This window comes from Callorhinchus milii, unplaced genomic scaffold, assembly GCF_018977255.1.
Source record: "Callorhinchus milii isolate IMCB2004 unplaced genomic scaffold, IMCB_Cmil_1.0 Scaffold4, whole genome shotgun sequence".
In the NCBI taxonomy this organism is placed as follows: domain Eukaryota; kingdom Metazoa; phylum Chordata; class Chondrichthyes; order Chimaeriformes; family Callorhinchidae; genus Callorhinchus; species Callorhinchus milii.
The window spans coordinates 47,989,930-48,003,981 of record NW_024704745.1 but is presented as its reverse complement, the minus strand read 5'-3'; the positions used below and the strand labels follow the sequence as shown (position 1 = coordinate 48,003,981).

At 42.3% G+C, this 14,052-nt stretch overlaps 1 protein-coding gene across 1 annotated transcript in view; it reads left to right on the top strand.

Moving 5' to 3' along the window:
* Window positions 1–14,052, top strand: part of ubac2 (UBA domain containing 2) — a 96,716-nt gene that overhangs the window by 61,978 nt on the left and 20,686 nt on the right. The window contains exons 5-6 of the mRNA XM_042334605.1: window positions 7,356–7,479; window positions 10,261–10,308. Of these exons, the coding sequence (XP_042190539.1) occupies window positions 7,356–7,479; window positions 10,261–10,308 (172 nt within the window). The remainder of the gene's footprint in view (window positions 1–7,355; window positions 7,480–10,260; window positions 10,309–14,052) is intronic.

The window sequence follows — 14,052 nt, the reverse complement described above, 5'->3', positions numbered from 1 at the left end:
CCAGGCAGTGGCTCCATGTTTCCTTTCTTGTAACACTTTCTGTGCAGGTGCTAATAGTACTTTCAACTCTCACCTGGTTTATATTGTGCAGGATCTGGCTACTGTTTTTCAGTGCACTGAGATCAAGTTAACCAGAGGTAAGGCACTCTATCATTGTGCTGTAAATACATCCAAGAAACCATTTTTCAAAAGGCTAACATTTAACCAGAACTTTCCCTATTATCGTTACACCAGGCTGTTTCTTTCTCCACACATTAGTAACTTAACGTATTTATAAAGTTTAACAACTGTCAGCCTGGCTCAATTGGTAACATTCTCACCTCTAAATCAGAAGGTCGTGGCTTCAAGCCCCATATCGGACCATGAGCGCAGAGCATTTAGCCTCCCAGTGTCAGCTATTATTTTGAAGCTCCAATTAAGCACATTGCACATTTTGGATTTTTTGAGTGAGTAAGTAAGTCTTTGGGTCCATACCCCAATCATACAATAAGTAAATTTACGTTCTAATGAAGTATTATGTAACAGGACTTCACTGTAATTGGGCATCTCTGATTAAATCAAATGAAAAGAGGATCAAGAAGAACTACAACGGCATGTGCATGACTGATGTATGAGTTATAAATATTATACAAAGAGCAGTAGTATTTGCTCAAATCTATTACTGTCTTGGAACAGAGTTGGAACTATGAGCAGTCATGCTGAGAAGTTTGCCTCCACGCAGTTGTATTGTCTTTGGAGTACTGACGTGCTGAGACTAATAGTTCAGGGTACTTAACTTCTAATCAAGTTAACAGGTGTTTTTGAGAGTCTGAACTTCCAACTTTCTCGAACACAGGTCCACATTCCCTGTTGCTCTTTTATCCAAACCTCATATATAAATAGCATTTCATTGATTTAGAATAAAACACTAATTCTCAGCAGTTGAGAGCCATGTGTTGCCTTACTCATTGTACAAGTGGAGACTGACTAGGATTTTCCCTATTGAGTTTTCTGTTTTTTATTTAACCTTTTGAATAAACCTTTAAAAAGATAATTCTGGTGTTTCCCCACTACCAATTTTAAATTGATGACTAAAACAGTTTTTAAAATTCCATTTTGAGAGAACTTTTCTATATTTACCTACTTTAAACACTCAATTCAGCCTCATTTGTTGGCCCTATGGGGAAAGATACTGTCTGTTATAGGATGCCTTGTGTTTCATTAAACCTGACTGCATTGCATGGTGTAACACTAAATTTTATATCTCGATTCTGATATTCTATTGCTTGGCATGTCATATTGAGGCCAGCTCCACCCCAAAGAGACCCTGTTTACCTCCACCTCACCCCCTTCTGAAAGGAGGACAGACAGTACTGTTTAGTTTAGGACTACAACAGACAGTGTTGACGCTGTCATTTAGTTGAAAAAGTGCTTGTCTGAGTAAACATTTTCCGATTTAGCTTCAGAACCTGTACCCCGTTGTATCTTTTAATCCACACAGTCTAGAACAGTGGTGGCCACTGAGGCAATAAGCAGTGGCCTGTCAAACATTCACACTAGTCTAGATAAGTCTACATTAAATCAACATTTTGTTTCCAGTAGCTACTGAGTAGTGATACTTATGGTGAAATATTCACCAACTTACACCACATAGTTTCTGGAATTTCGTCAGCAGGCTGTGTCTCTCCAGGGAGAGCCTGTATATTCCACTCCAGACATAAGGAAATTTCCATGCGTAGGTGGCATACATATGGAACTCTGTCTGGGTTGGACACTCTTAAGCATGGTTCGACTACATGTATCAGTCGTATAGTTGACCTAAATGAATTCATACTTGTTTCTCTTTTTCAAGCATGTATCTATATTCCTTTTAAAATAATTTATGAAGAGAGTTTTGAGCTTCAAGTTTCAATAGAAGACTGGAGCTCTGAATGACATTCAGGTGATTTAGATGTATTGAGTACCTAACATACCTCTGGTGAAAAGTAGCAGGTTTTCACACTTGCTGCAGAGCTCAAGAGCCTGTTCTTCCTGTGATCTCTACTAGCTCTGCGGCTTGATATTGAGCTCACATCCTCGCAGCTTCCTTTCTTTCAGTAAAGAGCCAGAATGTACTATTTTACTTGCATCGCATTCAACACATGTATAATCAGACTTACTACTTGTAATAACTTTATTAAGATATATTTTGAAATGCAATTATATAATTGAAGGCTAATACCCTGGGAAGGTGATGCAAATATTATAGTGTGCAAGCTTCGAAGGATATTTGCAAACCCAGGACTGTCTAGGGCCTTTGAATGTCCTCCCGATGTGAAAGGCGCTATATGAATGTAAATTGTTGTTGATATTGGCCAGAGTTCTGATTTATTTTAAAGAAATTTCTATCCAGTGACTCTTGCTGCAAAATATATACAGGTGGACATTGGACTTTCAAACTGTGATGGTCTCACATGTGAAGAACGCCACTTGAACAAAGCACTGGGAAAGTAAATTCAACTAAACCATATCTCTTTTTAATAGACAGTTTACTCCCTAGTTTGTCAGGAACTGCATGCTATATTATGGAGTCCTGTAGCGTATTGGTTAGAGCACTCACAAGCGAAAGGACCTGGGTTTGACTCCACACACCTCTGTTACCTAGCAATAAGCAGGAACCTGTTGATAGATAATTGTCGGATCGCATTTCTGGGGGTGGTAATCCCGTCAAAAAATAATAATAATAATTTGGTCACTCAATCCACGACTGTTTGTGCGCAATTGGCCGCCGTGTTTCGCCCACAAAATATAGTCAATTCACTTTACAGTTATCCTGCGAAGCGCTTTGAGACGTCTATAATAATAATAATCCTTGCATTTGATATAGCGCTTTTCACGTCTTCTAGACGTCCCAAAGCGCTTCACAGAATATACTGCAAAGTGAATTGACTGTATATTTGTGGGCGAACGCGGCAGCCAATTTACACAGCAATGTCCCACAAACAGTCATGGATTGAAAATGACCAATTTATTATTGTTTTTTTTTGAGGGATTATTATTAGGCGTGTTGAGTAAGGAAACTTGCCCAAGGTTTCGCCCTGGCTGGAATTTCTCTCACTTGCAAAGCGAGTGCTCTAACCACTGAGCTACAGGACTCCACGTGATAAGGGGCTATATCAAATGCGAGGATTATTATAATTATTGTGAAGACACCAAATTTTTATCTCTTTTGCTGAGGTCATGCAGCTGATGTGGCAGTATTGTAAAGAGGGAAGAGGGTCTACTTCCCAACTTCACTTCATACATAGGTAACCCATGCACAGAGCCCCCAAATTAGGTGTTTGTTTATTTTAACATTATGAACAACAAGAGACTTTTATTTGAAGCCTTTCACGTCGAGAGGAGGTCCAACTGCACTGGACAGTTGAGAATTTGCACTCGAGCTGGGGTTGGATTAGGAGAAGGGTAGGGGCCAAGGGTGGTGGGGGAAGGATGACCAAAAGCATAATCAAAGAGGAAGGTCTGAGACGGACCTTAAAGGAGGTGAGAGAAAGACCTTGGCGAATTGACTCTGGGATGCAGGTCCAAAGAGTGGGGAAGAGACAATAACAAGAGCAACAACAACAACATGATTACATTTGTATAGCGCCTTTCAAGTCAGGAGGACGTTCCAAGGCGCTGGACAGTGTACAGTATTTCAGACCCGAGTTGGGGTCAGGGGGGGAGAGGGGAGGGGAAGGGGAGTGGCCGATTGCATGGTCAAAGAGGAGGGTCTTGAGGCGGGACTTGAAGGAGGCTAAGAAGGGGGGCGAGGCGGAGTGATTGGGGGATGGAATTCCAGAGGTTGGGGGCAGAGTGGCTGAAGGCTCTCCTGCCAATGGTGGGTCTGGGGACGTGGAGTAGGCCGGAGCAGGCTGAGCGGAGGGAGCGGGCGGGTTGGTAGGGGGTTAGAAGGTTGCAGAAGTAGAGTGGGGTGAGGCCATGGAGGGCTTTGTATGTGATGACCAGGATCTTGAACTGAATCCTCCGAAGGATAGGGAGCCAATAGAGTTGGGCGAGAATGGAGGAGATGGAGTCACGGAGTTTGGTGCAGGAGAGGACACGGGCTGCAGAGATCTGGATTATCTGCAGCCTGTGGAGGGAGGAGTTGGGAAGGCCGACAAGCAGGGCATTTGCGGAGTCGAGCCTGGAGGTGATGAAGGCATGAACAAGAGTTTCAGTGGCCTGAGGGCTGAGGTAATGGTGGAGTCGGGCGATGTTACAGAGGTGAGGGAAGGCAGAGCGGGTCATGGCTTGGATGTGGGGGAGAAAAGATGGTTGAGGGTTGAACAAGACACCTCGGTTCCTGACTGGTGTGGTGACTTGATTGGTGAGTTGAAGTGTGCAACCATGGAGGTTGATGCTGCCAGAGCCTGAGGTGCAGAGGCGCTGACGTGAGCCAATCAGGAGGGCCTCAGTCTTGTTCACATTCAACTGTAGGAAATTTGCCCTCATCCAGGACTTGATGTCTGATGGGACATGGGACATCTTCAGTGCCTTGGGACGTCCTCCTGACGTGAAAGGCGCTTTATAAATGGAATCTTGTTGTTGTTGTTGATGGGCAGTCAGTGGAGACGATGAGAGAGATAGGAATTGAACCAGGCAAGGGTAGGTCAGTGAAGATTAAGTAAAGAGGAGAGTGGTGTATGAGGATGGAGTGGTCGACAGTGTTGAAGATGGCAGAGAGGTAGAGGATGACAAGGAGGCAGAGGGAGCCCTGATCACAGATGTTCAGAATGTCATTCGTGACTTTGACCAGGGCTGTTTCCGTGCTATGGGCAGTGCGGAAGCTGGATCAGAGGGGTTCAAAGAGGGAATGGCGAGAGAGAAAGGAGCTGGGACCCGACGACTCGTTCCAGGACCTTGGAGAGGAATGGGATGTTAGAAATGGGGCGGTAGCTGGAGAGGAGGGATGGATCCAGGAAAGGTTTTTTCAGAATGGGGGTGATGACGGGTGTTTTTAGGTAGGAACTGAACCAGTGGACAAGGAGAGGTTGATGATGTCGGACAGGGGAGGGGCCAGATGGTGGAGCTGGGAGATGAGGAGAGAGGTGGGGATGGGATCGAGGGAGCAGCAGTTGGGTTTGAGTTTGCGGACAGTCTTGGTGAGGGAGGAGGGAGAGATAGGGTTGAAGGAGTATAGGTGGGGGGTGGGTCATGAGGGAGAGGTGATGTAGGGGTGGTTGTGGACGGGGCTGAGGGAGCTGAACGTATCCCCTCGATTTTGGATTCGAGGAAGTCCAGCATCTCCTCACAGTTGGAGTTTGAGGAGAGGATGGGCGAGGCATGGGAAGGTGGATGGAGGAGATGATTAGTGGTGGAAAAGAGAAGCCGGGGGTTGTCCTTTGCCTCCAAGATAACCTTGGAGTAGATTTGGCGGAGGCAAGAGAGCAGCGGTAGATCTTGGTGTGGTGAAGCCAGATCTGCCAATGGACCATTAGTTTGAATTTGGTCCAGGCGCGGTCGGCAGCTCGCACTTGTGCCTTGAGGGAATGGAGATGGCTGGTGTACCAGGGGTATTTATGGGAGAATGAGGCAGTTTGGGCGGTGAGGGGGGCAAGATAGGCTGAAATCCAAAGCGAGTGCTCTAACCACTGAGCTACGGGACTTGCAAGCGAGAGACCTGAGTTCAATTCCCGGCAGGGCGAAACCTTGGGCAAGTTTCCTCACTCCACACGCCTAATAATAATCCCTCCAAAAAAATAACAATAATAAATTGGTCATTTTCAATCCATGACTGTTTGTGGGACACTGCTGTGCGCAATTGGCTGCCGCGTTCGCCCACAAAAATACAGTCAATTCACTTTACAGTGTGTTCTGTGAAGCGCTTTGGGACGTCCTCCTGACGTGAAAAACGCTATATCAAATGCAAGGATTATTATTATTATTACATGTAACAGGTCAGTGCGGGAGGTTGGTAGGGTTGGTCACATGATCACCTCTTCAATCCTTTAAGTTAGCTATTCCAGCTATTCCTTTAGAAAGCACAGTTCCTGAGCTTTCTAAAGGAATAGCTGCAGAGCTTGAACAGATCTTAGAGCAGAAATGCAGTGGAATTCCTCTCTTGAACATTTCTGTGACAGCAGTGTGCATGTTAACACACCCTCAATAATACCACGACAACTTTTAATAATAATAATTCTTGCATTTGATGTAATGCCTTATCAAATTTTCGAGGCACCTCAAAGAGCTTCACAAAATATACTGTAAAGTGGATTGACTATATAATGCTATGGTATGACTGCCGGTCATACCATAGCAAGCGATTTGAAATTGCTTCCTGTAATAAGGCAGTTAGGGCTGGGGACACAGCAAACATTTTGTTATTAACAACAACAACTTGCACTTATATAGCACACTTCACGCGGGGTTGTGTCCCGGTGCGCTTGACAGTGGCAGACTCTGACCCCACACCTCGAGAGAAGGTGACCATAAGCATGATCAAAAAGCAAGGTCTTTAGGCAGGATTTGAAAGTGGGAGTGAAGGGGTGAAGCGATTGAGGGAGAGAGTTCCAGATTTTTGGGGCGTAGTGGCTGAAAGCATGGCCACCAATGGTGGAGAAGAGGGGATGAGGGACGAACAAGAGGCCGGAGTCAGCCCGAGGGGAGGCAGTGGGTGGGAGAGTGGGGGCTAAGCAAATCAGATAGTTAGGAGATGTGAGGGCATGACGGAAATTGAAAACGAGTGAGAGGATCTTGAAATCAATTACTAAATTATTAAAACATGATTTGCCCACAGCTCGATTCCTCTCTTTAATGGGGCAGTTTGTGTTCTATGTGCTCTTACTAGGTGATGAAATTTGCGGTATTTCCATAGCATTGTCTTGTTACAATGATCACAAAGTGCATGTTGTGAAATGACACCAATTTCATGCTGTTCATTGATGAACATCACTTTCTACTCACCCTCCTTTAGATTGCTCTGCAGTTTCTCTCCATTTTTCAGTGTGAAAATCATCTCACCTCTCCTTTATACTTTTATACTTATAACTAAATAAAGTCTATAGGTTGATCTGAAGATATAATTGTTGCCATTAGAGTATAACATACTCGAAATGCACACAGTCACACCACTTTACAGTATATCCTGCGAAGCGCTTTGAGACATCTCGACGACATGATAAGGTGCTATATCCAATGCAAAGATTATTATTATTTATTATTATTGTACATTTTGAAATCAATACTTTAAATGAGTTCATAGAAATATTATGGTATTTTATTTGGGAATAGTAATGCCAAAAGAAAATGTTAAACTGTATAATAAGGATTCTGAGAATTGCCAACTAAGATATGATTGGTATTTACACCATGTGGTCCAGATGTGAGTTTGATATGGCTGTTTCCTTTTTCTTTAGTCTGGGTCCTGTATTTGCTCTGTTTGTGCCTTTCTACTTCTCCATTCCAAGAGTTCAAGTGACCCATATCTTGGGCAGATTTTCCATCACAAACAAAACACTTGTCTACATATTGGGTCTTCAGGTATGTATACCACTGTACACCTATGGTGTTTGATACTGCATGGTTATTAATGTAATGTAGCGCAAATTAGATTGGACCTGAAATTCAACTTGTATATATCTCCTCAGTTAAAAGTCTTGAAATTACACCTCACAAATGAACTCCACAAGTGGATTGAGTTAATTCATTGGCAGGATATATAGTACAAGCTGTACCTGTTGCAGCTTTGTTTGCAACCAAAGGATCCAATATGGAATGTAGATTGATCCACAGAAGTCACATAGACATTTTGTCTTTATCTATACTCAGTGGGGAGGACTCCTGTGGGAGGACTCAGTGGGAGTATTTCTTTAATATATTTTCTCTCTCAGTCTCTCTGCCTCTGTCAGTCTCTCTCTCTCTTAGTCTCTCTCTTTCTCAGTCTCTCTCCCCCCCTCTCTCTCTCTCTCTCTCAGTCTTTCTCTCAGTCTCTCACTCTCTCTCTCCCACTCTCTCTCTTTCAGTCTCTCTCTCAGTCTCTCACTATCACAGTCTCTCTCTCTCTCTGTTTCTCTCTCTCCCTGACTCTCTCTCAGGCTTTCTCCCACAAAACACAGTCACTACATTTTATAATATATTCTCTCTTACAGTCTTTATCTCTCTCCCAGTCTCTCTCTGTCTCTTTCAGTCTCTCTCACTATCCCAATCTCTCTCTGTCTGTCCCACATGGGACGACTCTAGCTCCCATGACAAACAGAAAAAAGTGCCATACATTTGTATCTCTCTGAACGGTGTGTGCTTTCCTCTGTCGTTATGTAGTTGCAGAATACGATGCATACCTCACATTTTGGAGCTTAATTAAAGCATTTTTTAATATAGCTCATCAACGATAGGGGCAAACAAATATGCCCATGACACTGCCAGATGCAAGAATTTTCAGAGAATCTGTGAGAGACTGTGCGAGAAAATATATGAAAGGAGTCCACCCACTGAGTCCTCCCACAGGAGTCCTCCCAGCTGGGTATAGATAAAGACGAAACGTCTGTCCTTGTGTGTCTGTCTGTGTGTCAATCCACATTCCATATTGGATCCTTTAGTTGCAAGCGAAGCTGCAACGGGTACAGACATTTCATCTTTATACTCAGCTGGGAGGACACCTGTAATATATTTCCACTCCCAGTCTCTCTGTCTCACTGTCTCTCTCTCTCTCTCTCTCTGTCTCTCTCCCAGTCTCTCTCCCAGTCTCTCACTGTGTCTCTCTCTCTTAGTTTCTTTCTCTCTGTGTCTCCCCCAAAACACAGTCACAACACTTTATAATATCTTGTCTTTCACAGTCTCTCTCAGTCAGATGAGTTTACATGTGTTTTTCTCTCTCTCTCTCTCTCTCTCTCACTCCCTGTCTCGCTCTCTCAGTCTCTCTCTCTCAGTCTTTCTTTCTGTTTCTCCCCCTCTCCCAGTCTCTCTCGCACTCTCTCTCTCGGTTTCTCAGTCTCTCTCTTTCTCTCTCAGTTTCTCTCTCTGTCTCTCCCACAAAACACACAGTCACTACTCATAATGATATATTCTCTCTCACAGCCACAGATTTTTTTGTCTGTAAGCCATTATTATATACTGTATGGACACGATCTCACAATGGGTATAATTCACAACTGATTGACGTAGAGACATGGTTTAGGATACTTCATATTTTGGGCTTAATTTTTAATATAGTTCATCAACGATAGGAGATTCCCAGAAAAATATCCCCATGACACTGCCAGATGCAAGACCTTTCTGATGAGGTATAAATTATATCTCTACGCCAATCGGTTATTGCATGATTGTCAAATACACAGACAGACAGACATTGTCGTTTTATTAGTATAGATTATAAAATTGGCTGATACCGAGCTATGGGGGAGGTAACTGATGTAACAATTTGCATGAATTTGATACTTTTCATGTAAAATACCCTTTCAAAGCACTTGACCTTTGTTGTGTTATGCTGAGGATAACGGTTTTAATGATGTTGACCAAAGAGATATATTTTGGGAGGTTTTTGAAGGCAAGGGGAGATAACAAGGTTAAATGGATTTGGAAGACTGCTTCAGGGGTCGAAAGCATGGCTATCTGTTATGGAGCAAAGTGGAGAGAGGATGAGCAATAAATCAGAATTGGAAGAGTGGAGCTTACAGGCTTGATTGTAGCACTAAAGAATATTGCGTAAATAGGATGGATTAAAACTGAAGAGTAGGAGGATCTTAAAGTTGACTGCTGTGGTGCTGGAACTCATTAGACATTGATAAGGATGGTTATAGTTGGTTTGTGGAGCCTTGTACATGATAGATCTCAGACTGCAGAGCTCTGGATCAGTTGAAGTTTCTGGAGAGTCGAACTAGGGAGGCCAGTGAGGGGAGTATTGGAAAATCTTTAATCGAGGTGGCAAAAGCATACATATGAGTTTCACTAGCAGTGGGTGTCAGTGGGTAAGGGCGTAAGTGGGTAACATGTTGAAGATGGATGAAACTCTGTTGCCAATAAGGGTTGAAACTTTGCTCAGGATCAAGTAGAATTCCAATGTTGCAAACCACAAATTATATTGGATCTAAAGTTATTCTGCAGGAATGCTATACCTGTCATACTGATGCTGACACAATGCCAAAAAGGGGGAAAAAGTGTTCCACTTACCAGCACTGATGCATCATATTTGTTACCATAAAATATTTTCTTGCCTTTCACGTAGAAGGAAAAATAAAAGAAAGTAGGAATGCCCGTAGAGTTGAATATCAAACATTGTACTTAATTTTATGCAGTTATGCATTAATATTTTATATTTCTTCATAGCTTTTAACATCAAGTACTTCTATCTGGATTGTGGCTTTAAGTGGATTGGTAAGTAACACATACAGCAAAATTATTTTAGTTTGTTGTCTCTATTATTAAAATGGTGCTGAAGATGTGATATTATGTGCTTATGAATTCTAAAGAAACAAATATAAAATTAATGGAACATAAATTTAAGCTGTAATTTTAAATTACAAACATACTGATTTCTGCTTTTACTGCTGGATTAAAAGTTTAGTAATCCAGTAAAAGCACACTTGTCGCAAATACAATGCACAAAATGGTTAAAATTGCACTCCACCCAAAACAGCCTTGGGAAACTGGCTATTCAATTTTTACCTTTATTTTATATAGAATTACATAGACTGCTACACTACAAAAACACACCATTCAGCCCAGCTTGTCTGTGTGGTGTTTATACTACACGGCTTCTACTTCACTCTCCCAAACCTCTATGTTCCCCTTATGCAGAAAAGTTTCTGGTTTAAATTGTCCTGTCCTCTTTTCTGGAAGGATGGAGTAAGTAATATTTAGTTATATTGATGTTTAGGTATTTTGAGAAAGGAAAGGGTAAAATATTTAAAAGAACTTGTTTGTGAATTCAAAATAGCTGTTCTTGAGCATTTGTCCTACTTAACTTCCTGCATTGTGTTTCCATTACTGGTGGTTAATTTGGAAAGCTGATAAAAAAAAAGTTGAATAAAGAAGTTAACAAAGAAATTACTTGTGCTTCATTAAGTTATACATGCTAAAATAAATGTTGACTTCAAAATTAATATTGGAGCTAATGATATAGTAATGATCTGATGTAAAACACAGCTGAACTTTTTTTTTTGTCTGTCTGTCATATGTGGAAACCCATCACCATGCTTAAGAGTGTCCAAACCAAGGTGAGATTTCCAAGTGTCCCACCTACAAATGGAAATCCCAGAGATAAATTGTTGGTATGGTACGCACACTCCCTCCCTTGGAGGGATGCACCCTGCTTACCCAATTCCAGAAAGTATTAGGCGAAGGTTGGCAAGAGGCAAGCTGAATTGAAAGCTGAAAGTTCAGTATAATAGAAGAAGTGTCCTTTTTATAAAATTGGACCAAAATAATGACACCTTTCTATTTATTGTGGTCTTATTTTCAGTTATCAGCTCGGCTCAGTGGGTAGCACTCTCACCACTAGGTTAGAAAGTTGTGGGTTCAAGCTTTATGTTTTGACATCAGAGTCTTATGTTTTAGCACTCCATTAATGTGCTGGAGGAACCTTGCATTATCCTTTGGAAAAGTATAAATCGAGACTACGTGTTCAGGCTGATGCTAAAGATCCTGTTACGCTATTCAAAAAGAGAAGGAAATTTCTCCTGGTGTCCTGGCCAGCAATCCTCCAAATAACATCGTTCACTCACTTCATGGCTATTTGTGAGACATTGCTGTGAGGAAATTAGCTACCGTGCAAATACGCAGTTGCTACACTTTACAATAATTCCCAGTGAAGTAGCAGAATTTGTGTCTAGGTATTACATTCAAATACAAGGATTCATATTATTTGCTCTTTGTGTAACTGGGGAATTGCAAGTTCCTTTAATTTTGTAATTAATCAATCAAAGATTTCACGGTGGTGCTTTATTTTAGTTTATTAAATATTAAGGACCACCTATAATTCTTCCTGTACACGTGGGTTTTCTAATGTGAAAACCTCGGAGGGAGAAAACTAAATAGCCAGTCTCTGCTTGTGGTTTCCTTAAAGATACTCTGCATTTATTGGTCAATGCTAACCACTATGAATTCAAATTTATCAACTTTCTAGAAATTTTACAGCTTAAGTAAGCTTGTTAGTGGTGTTGCGCAAATTGATGTGAAGTGATTTTCAATTTGTTCAATGAAGATATTTTGTTGTACATTTAGATTTGTTCATGCATTACTTTCAACAATAAGTTATATTTGTATAACAACAACAAATTACATTTGTATAGAGCCTTTCACATCAGGAAGACATCCCAAGGCACTGGACAGTCAGCAATCCGCACCCGAGCTGGTGGTTGGGATCAGGAGGGATGGAGGGTGGGGATGGTAGGGATAGGAGGGTGACCGAAGGCACAGTCGAAGATGAATGTCTTGAGACAGCAAGGGAGAGGCTGAGGCAGAGGCACTGTGGGATGGAGTTCCAGAGGATGGGAACAGAGGCTGAAGGCACGTGCACCAATGGTGGGGTGGGGAAGCGGGGGGACATGAAGCAGACTGAGCGGAGGGAGCGGACAGGTTGGTTGGGATTAGGAGATTACAGAGGTAGGGAGGATCGAGGCCATAGAAGGCTTTGAAGGTGAGGACCAAGATCTTGAACTGTATCCTCTGAGTGATGGGGAGCCAGAGGAGCTGGGTAAGGGTAGGGCTGATAGGGTCGTGGAGTCTGGTGCTTGAGAGGACACGGACTTCGAAGTTCTGGATGATCTGCAGCCTGTGGAGGGAGGAGTTGGGGAAAACGACAAACAGTTTGCGTAGTTGAGCTTGGATGTGATGAATGTGTGGATGAGGGTCTCGACGGCCTACAGTGAGAAATAGTGGCAGAGCCAGGCAATGTTGCGGAGGTGGGAAAAGCGGAATCGGTCATGGCACAGATGTGGGTGATGAAGGACAATTGAGGGTTGAACAGGACGTCGAAGTTCTGTATTGGTTCTGTGAGGTGTAGAGTGCATCCATGAAGGGTGATGCTGTCAGCGCCTGAGGTTTGAGGGCGCTGGCGGGAGCCAAGCAGGAGGGCCTCAGTCTTGTTGACATTCAACTGGAGGAAATTTGCTTTCATCCAGGACTTAATGTCCAACAGCCAGTCTTTGAGGACAGTAGTGGTCCTAGATTCGAGGGTGGAGGTGGAGAGGTAGAGTTGGGTGTCATCTGCATACATGTGGAAGTTAACCCCATATCTACAGATGATGTCACCAAGGGGGAATGTTGAAAAGGAAGGGACCAAGGACAGAGCCCTGAGGGACACCACATGTTACGGTGCGGGACTGGATGAGAAATCGTAAGTGGAGACAAAGTGGAGACGGTGAGAGAGGTAGGATTTGAACCAGGCAAGAGCAGGTTTCAGCCAGATAAGTGATTTACCTCAAATATTCCAGACGAAATCAGTTTTTCTCCAACAGTTCTAATCACAATCAGTAAGATCTTACTAAATTGATTAAGAATTTGGTGGGGGCGGGTTTGAGGAGGAGAGACAAAGTAACTGTTAAAAACAAACTGCAGGATGAGGCTGCTGTATACCTTTGAGGATGCAAAGTATCCTTCAGGTGGAAACAGTTTTTATTTTAATTTCTGTGTCAACACAATAAAAGGAATAATGTTTAGTTTTATTCTGCATGTGATAAAAATGATGAATACGTAGTTACATTTGGGTTTCTAACCTCAATAAAAATGCTTAGCTCTTTTCCTTTTTGGAGGACAAATATAGGGCATCGTCTGACCCAGTTTAAAATTGAGTTGATTTATCATTGTATTTTTGCAGATAGAAGCGATGTTGTGAAACTTTAGGTGTGAAAATAGTGACTAATGTGAACTTCCTGTTGGCATACTTGATGATACTCTTAAAAAAAATGTGACTGCTATCCAGAGCCTTTAACACTGCATGTTAGGAGGAAATGGTATATCGTTCTTGTAAATATTTGTCACCTCATCAGTGCTTCTAATGGCAAAGTAAATTTACTCGTCAGAATCACAATGTCTGTGCACGGTGTAAATAAAAATCTTAATGGTACTGCTGTCATGTAGATAATATTTTTTTCCAATTGGTATATTCTCTATCTCCAC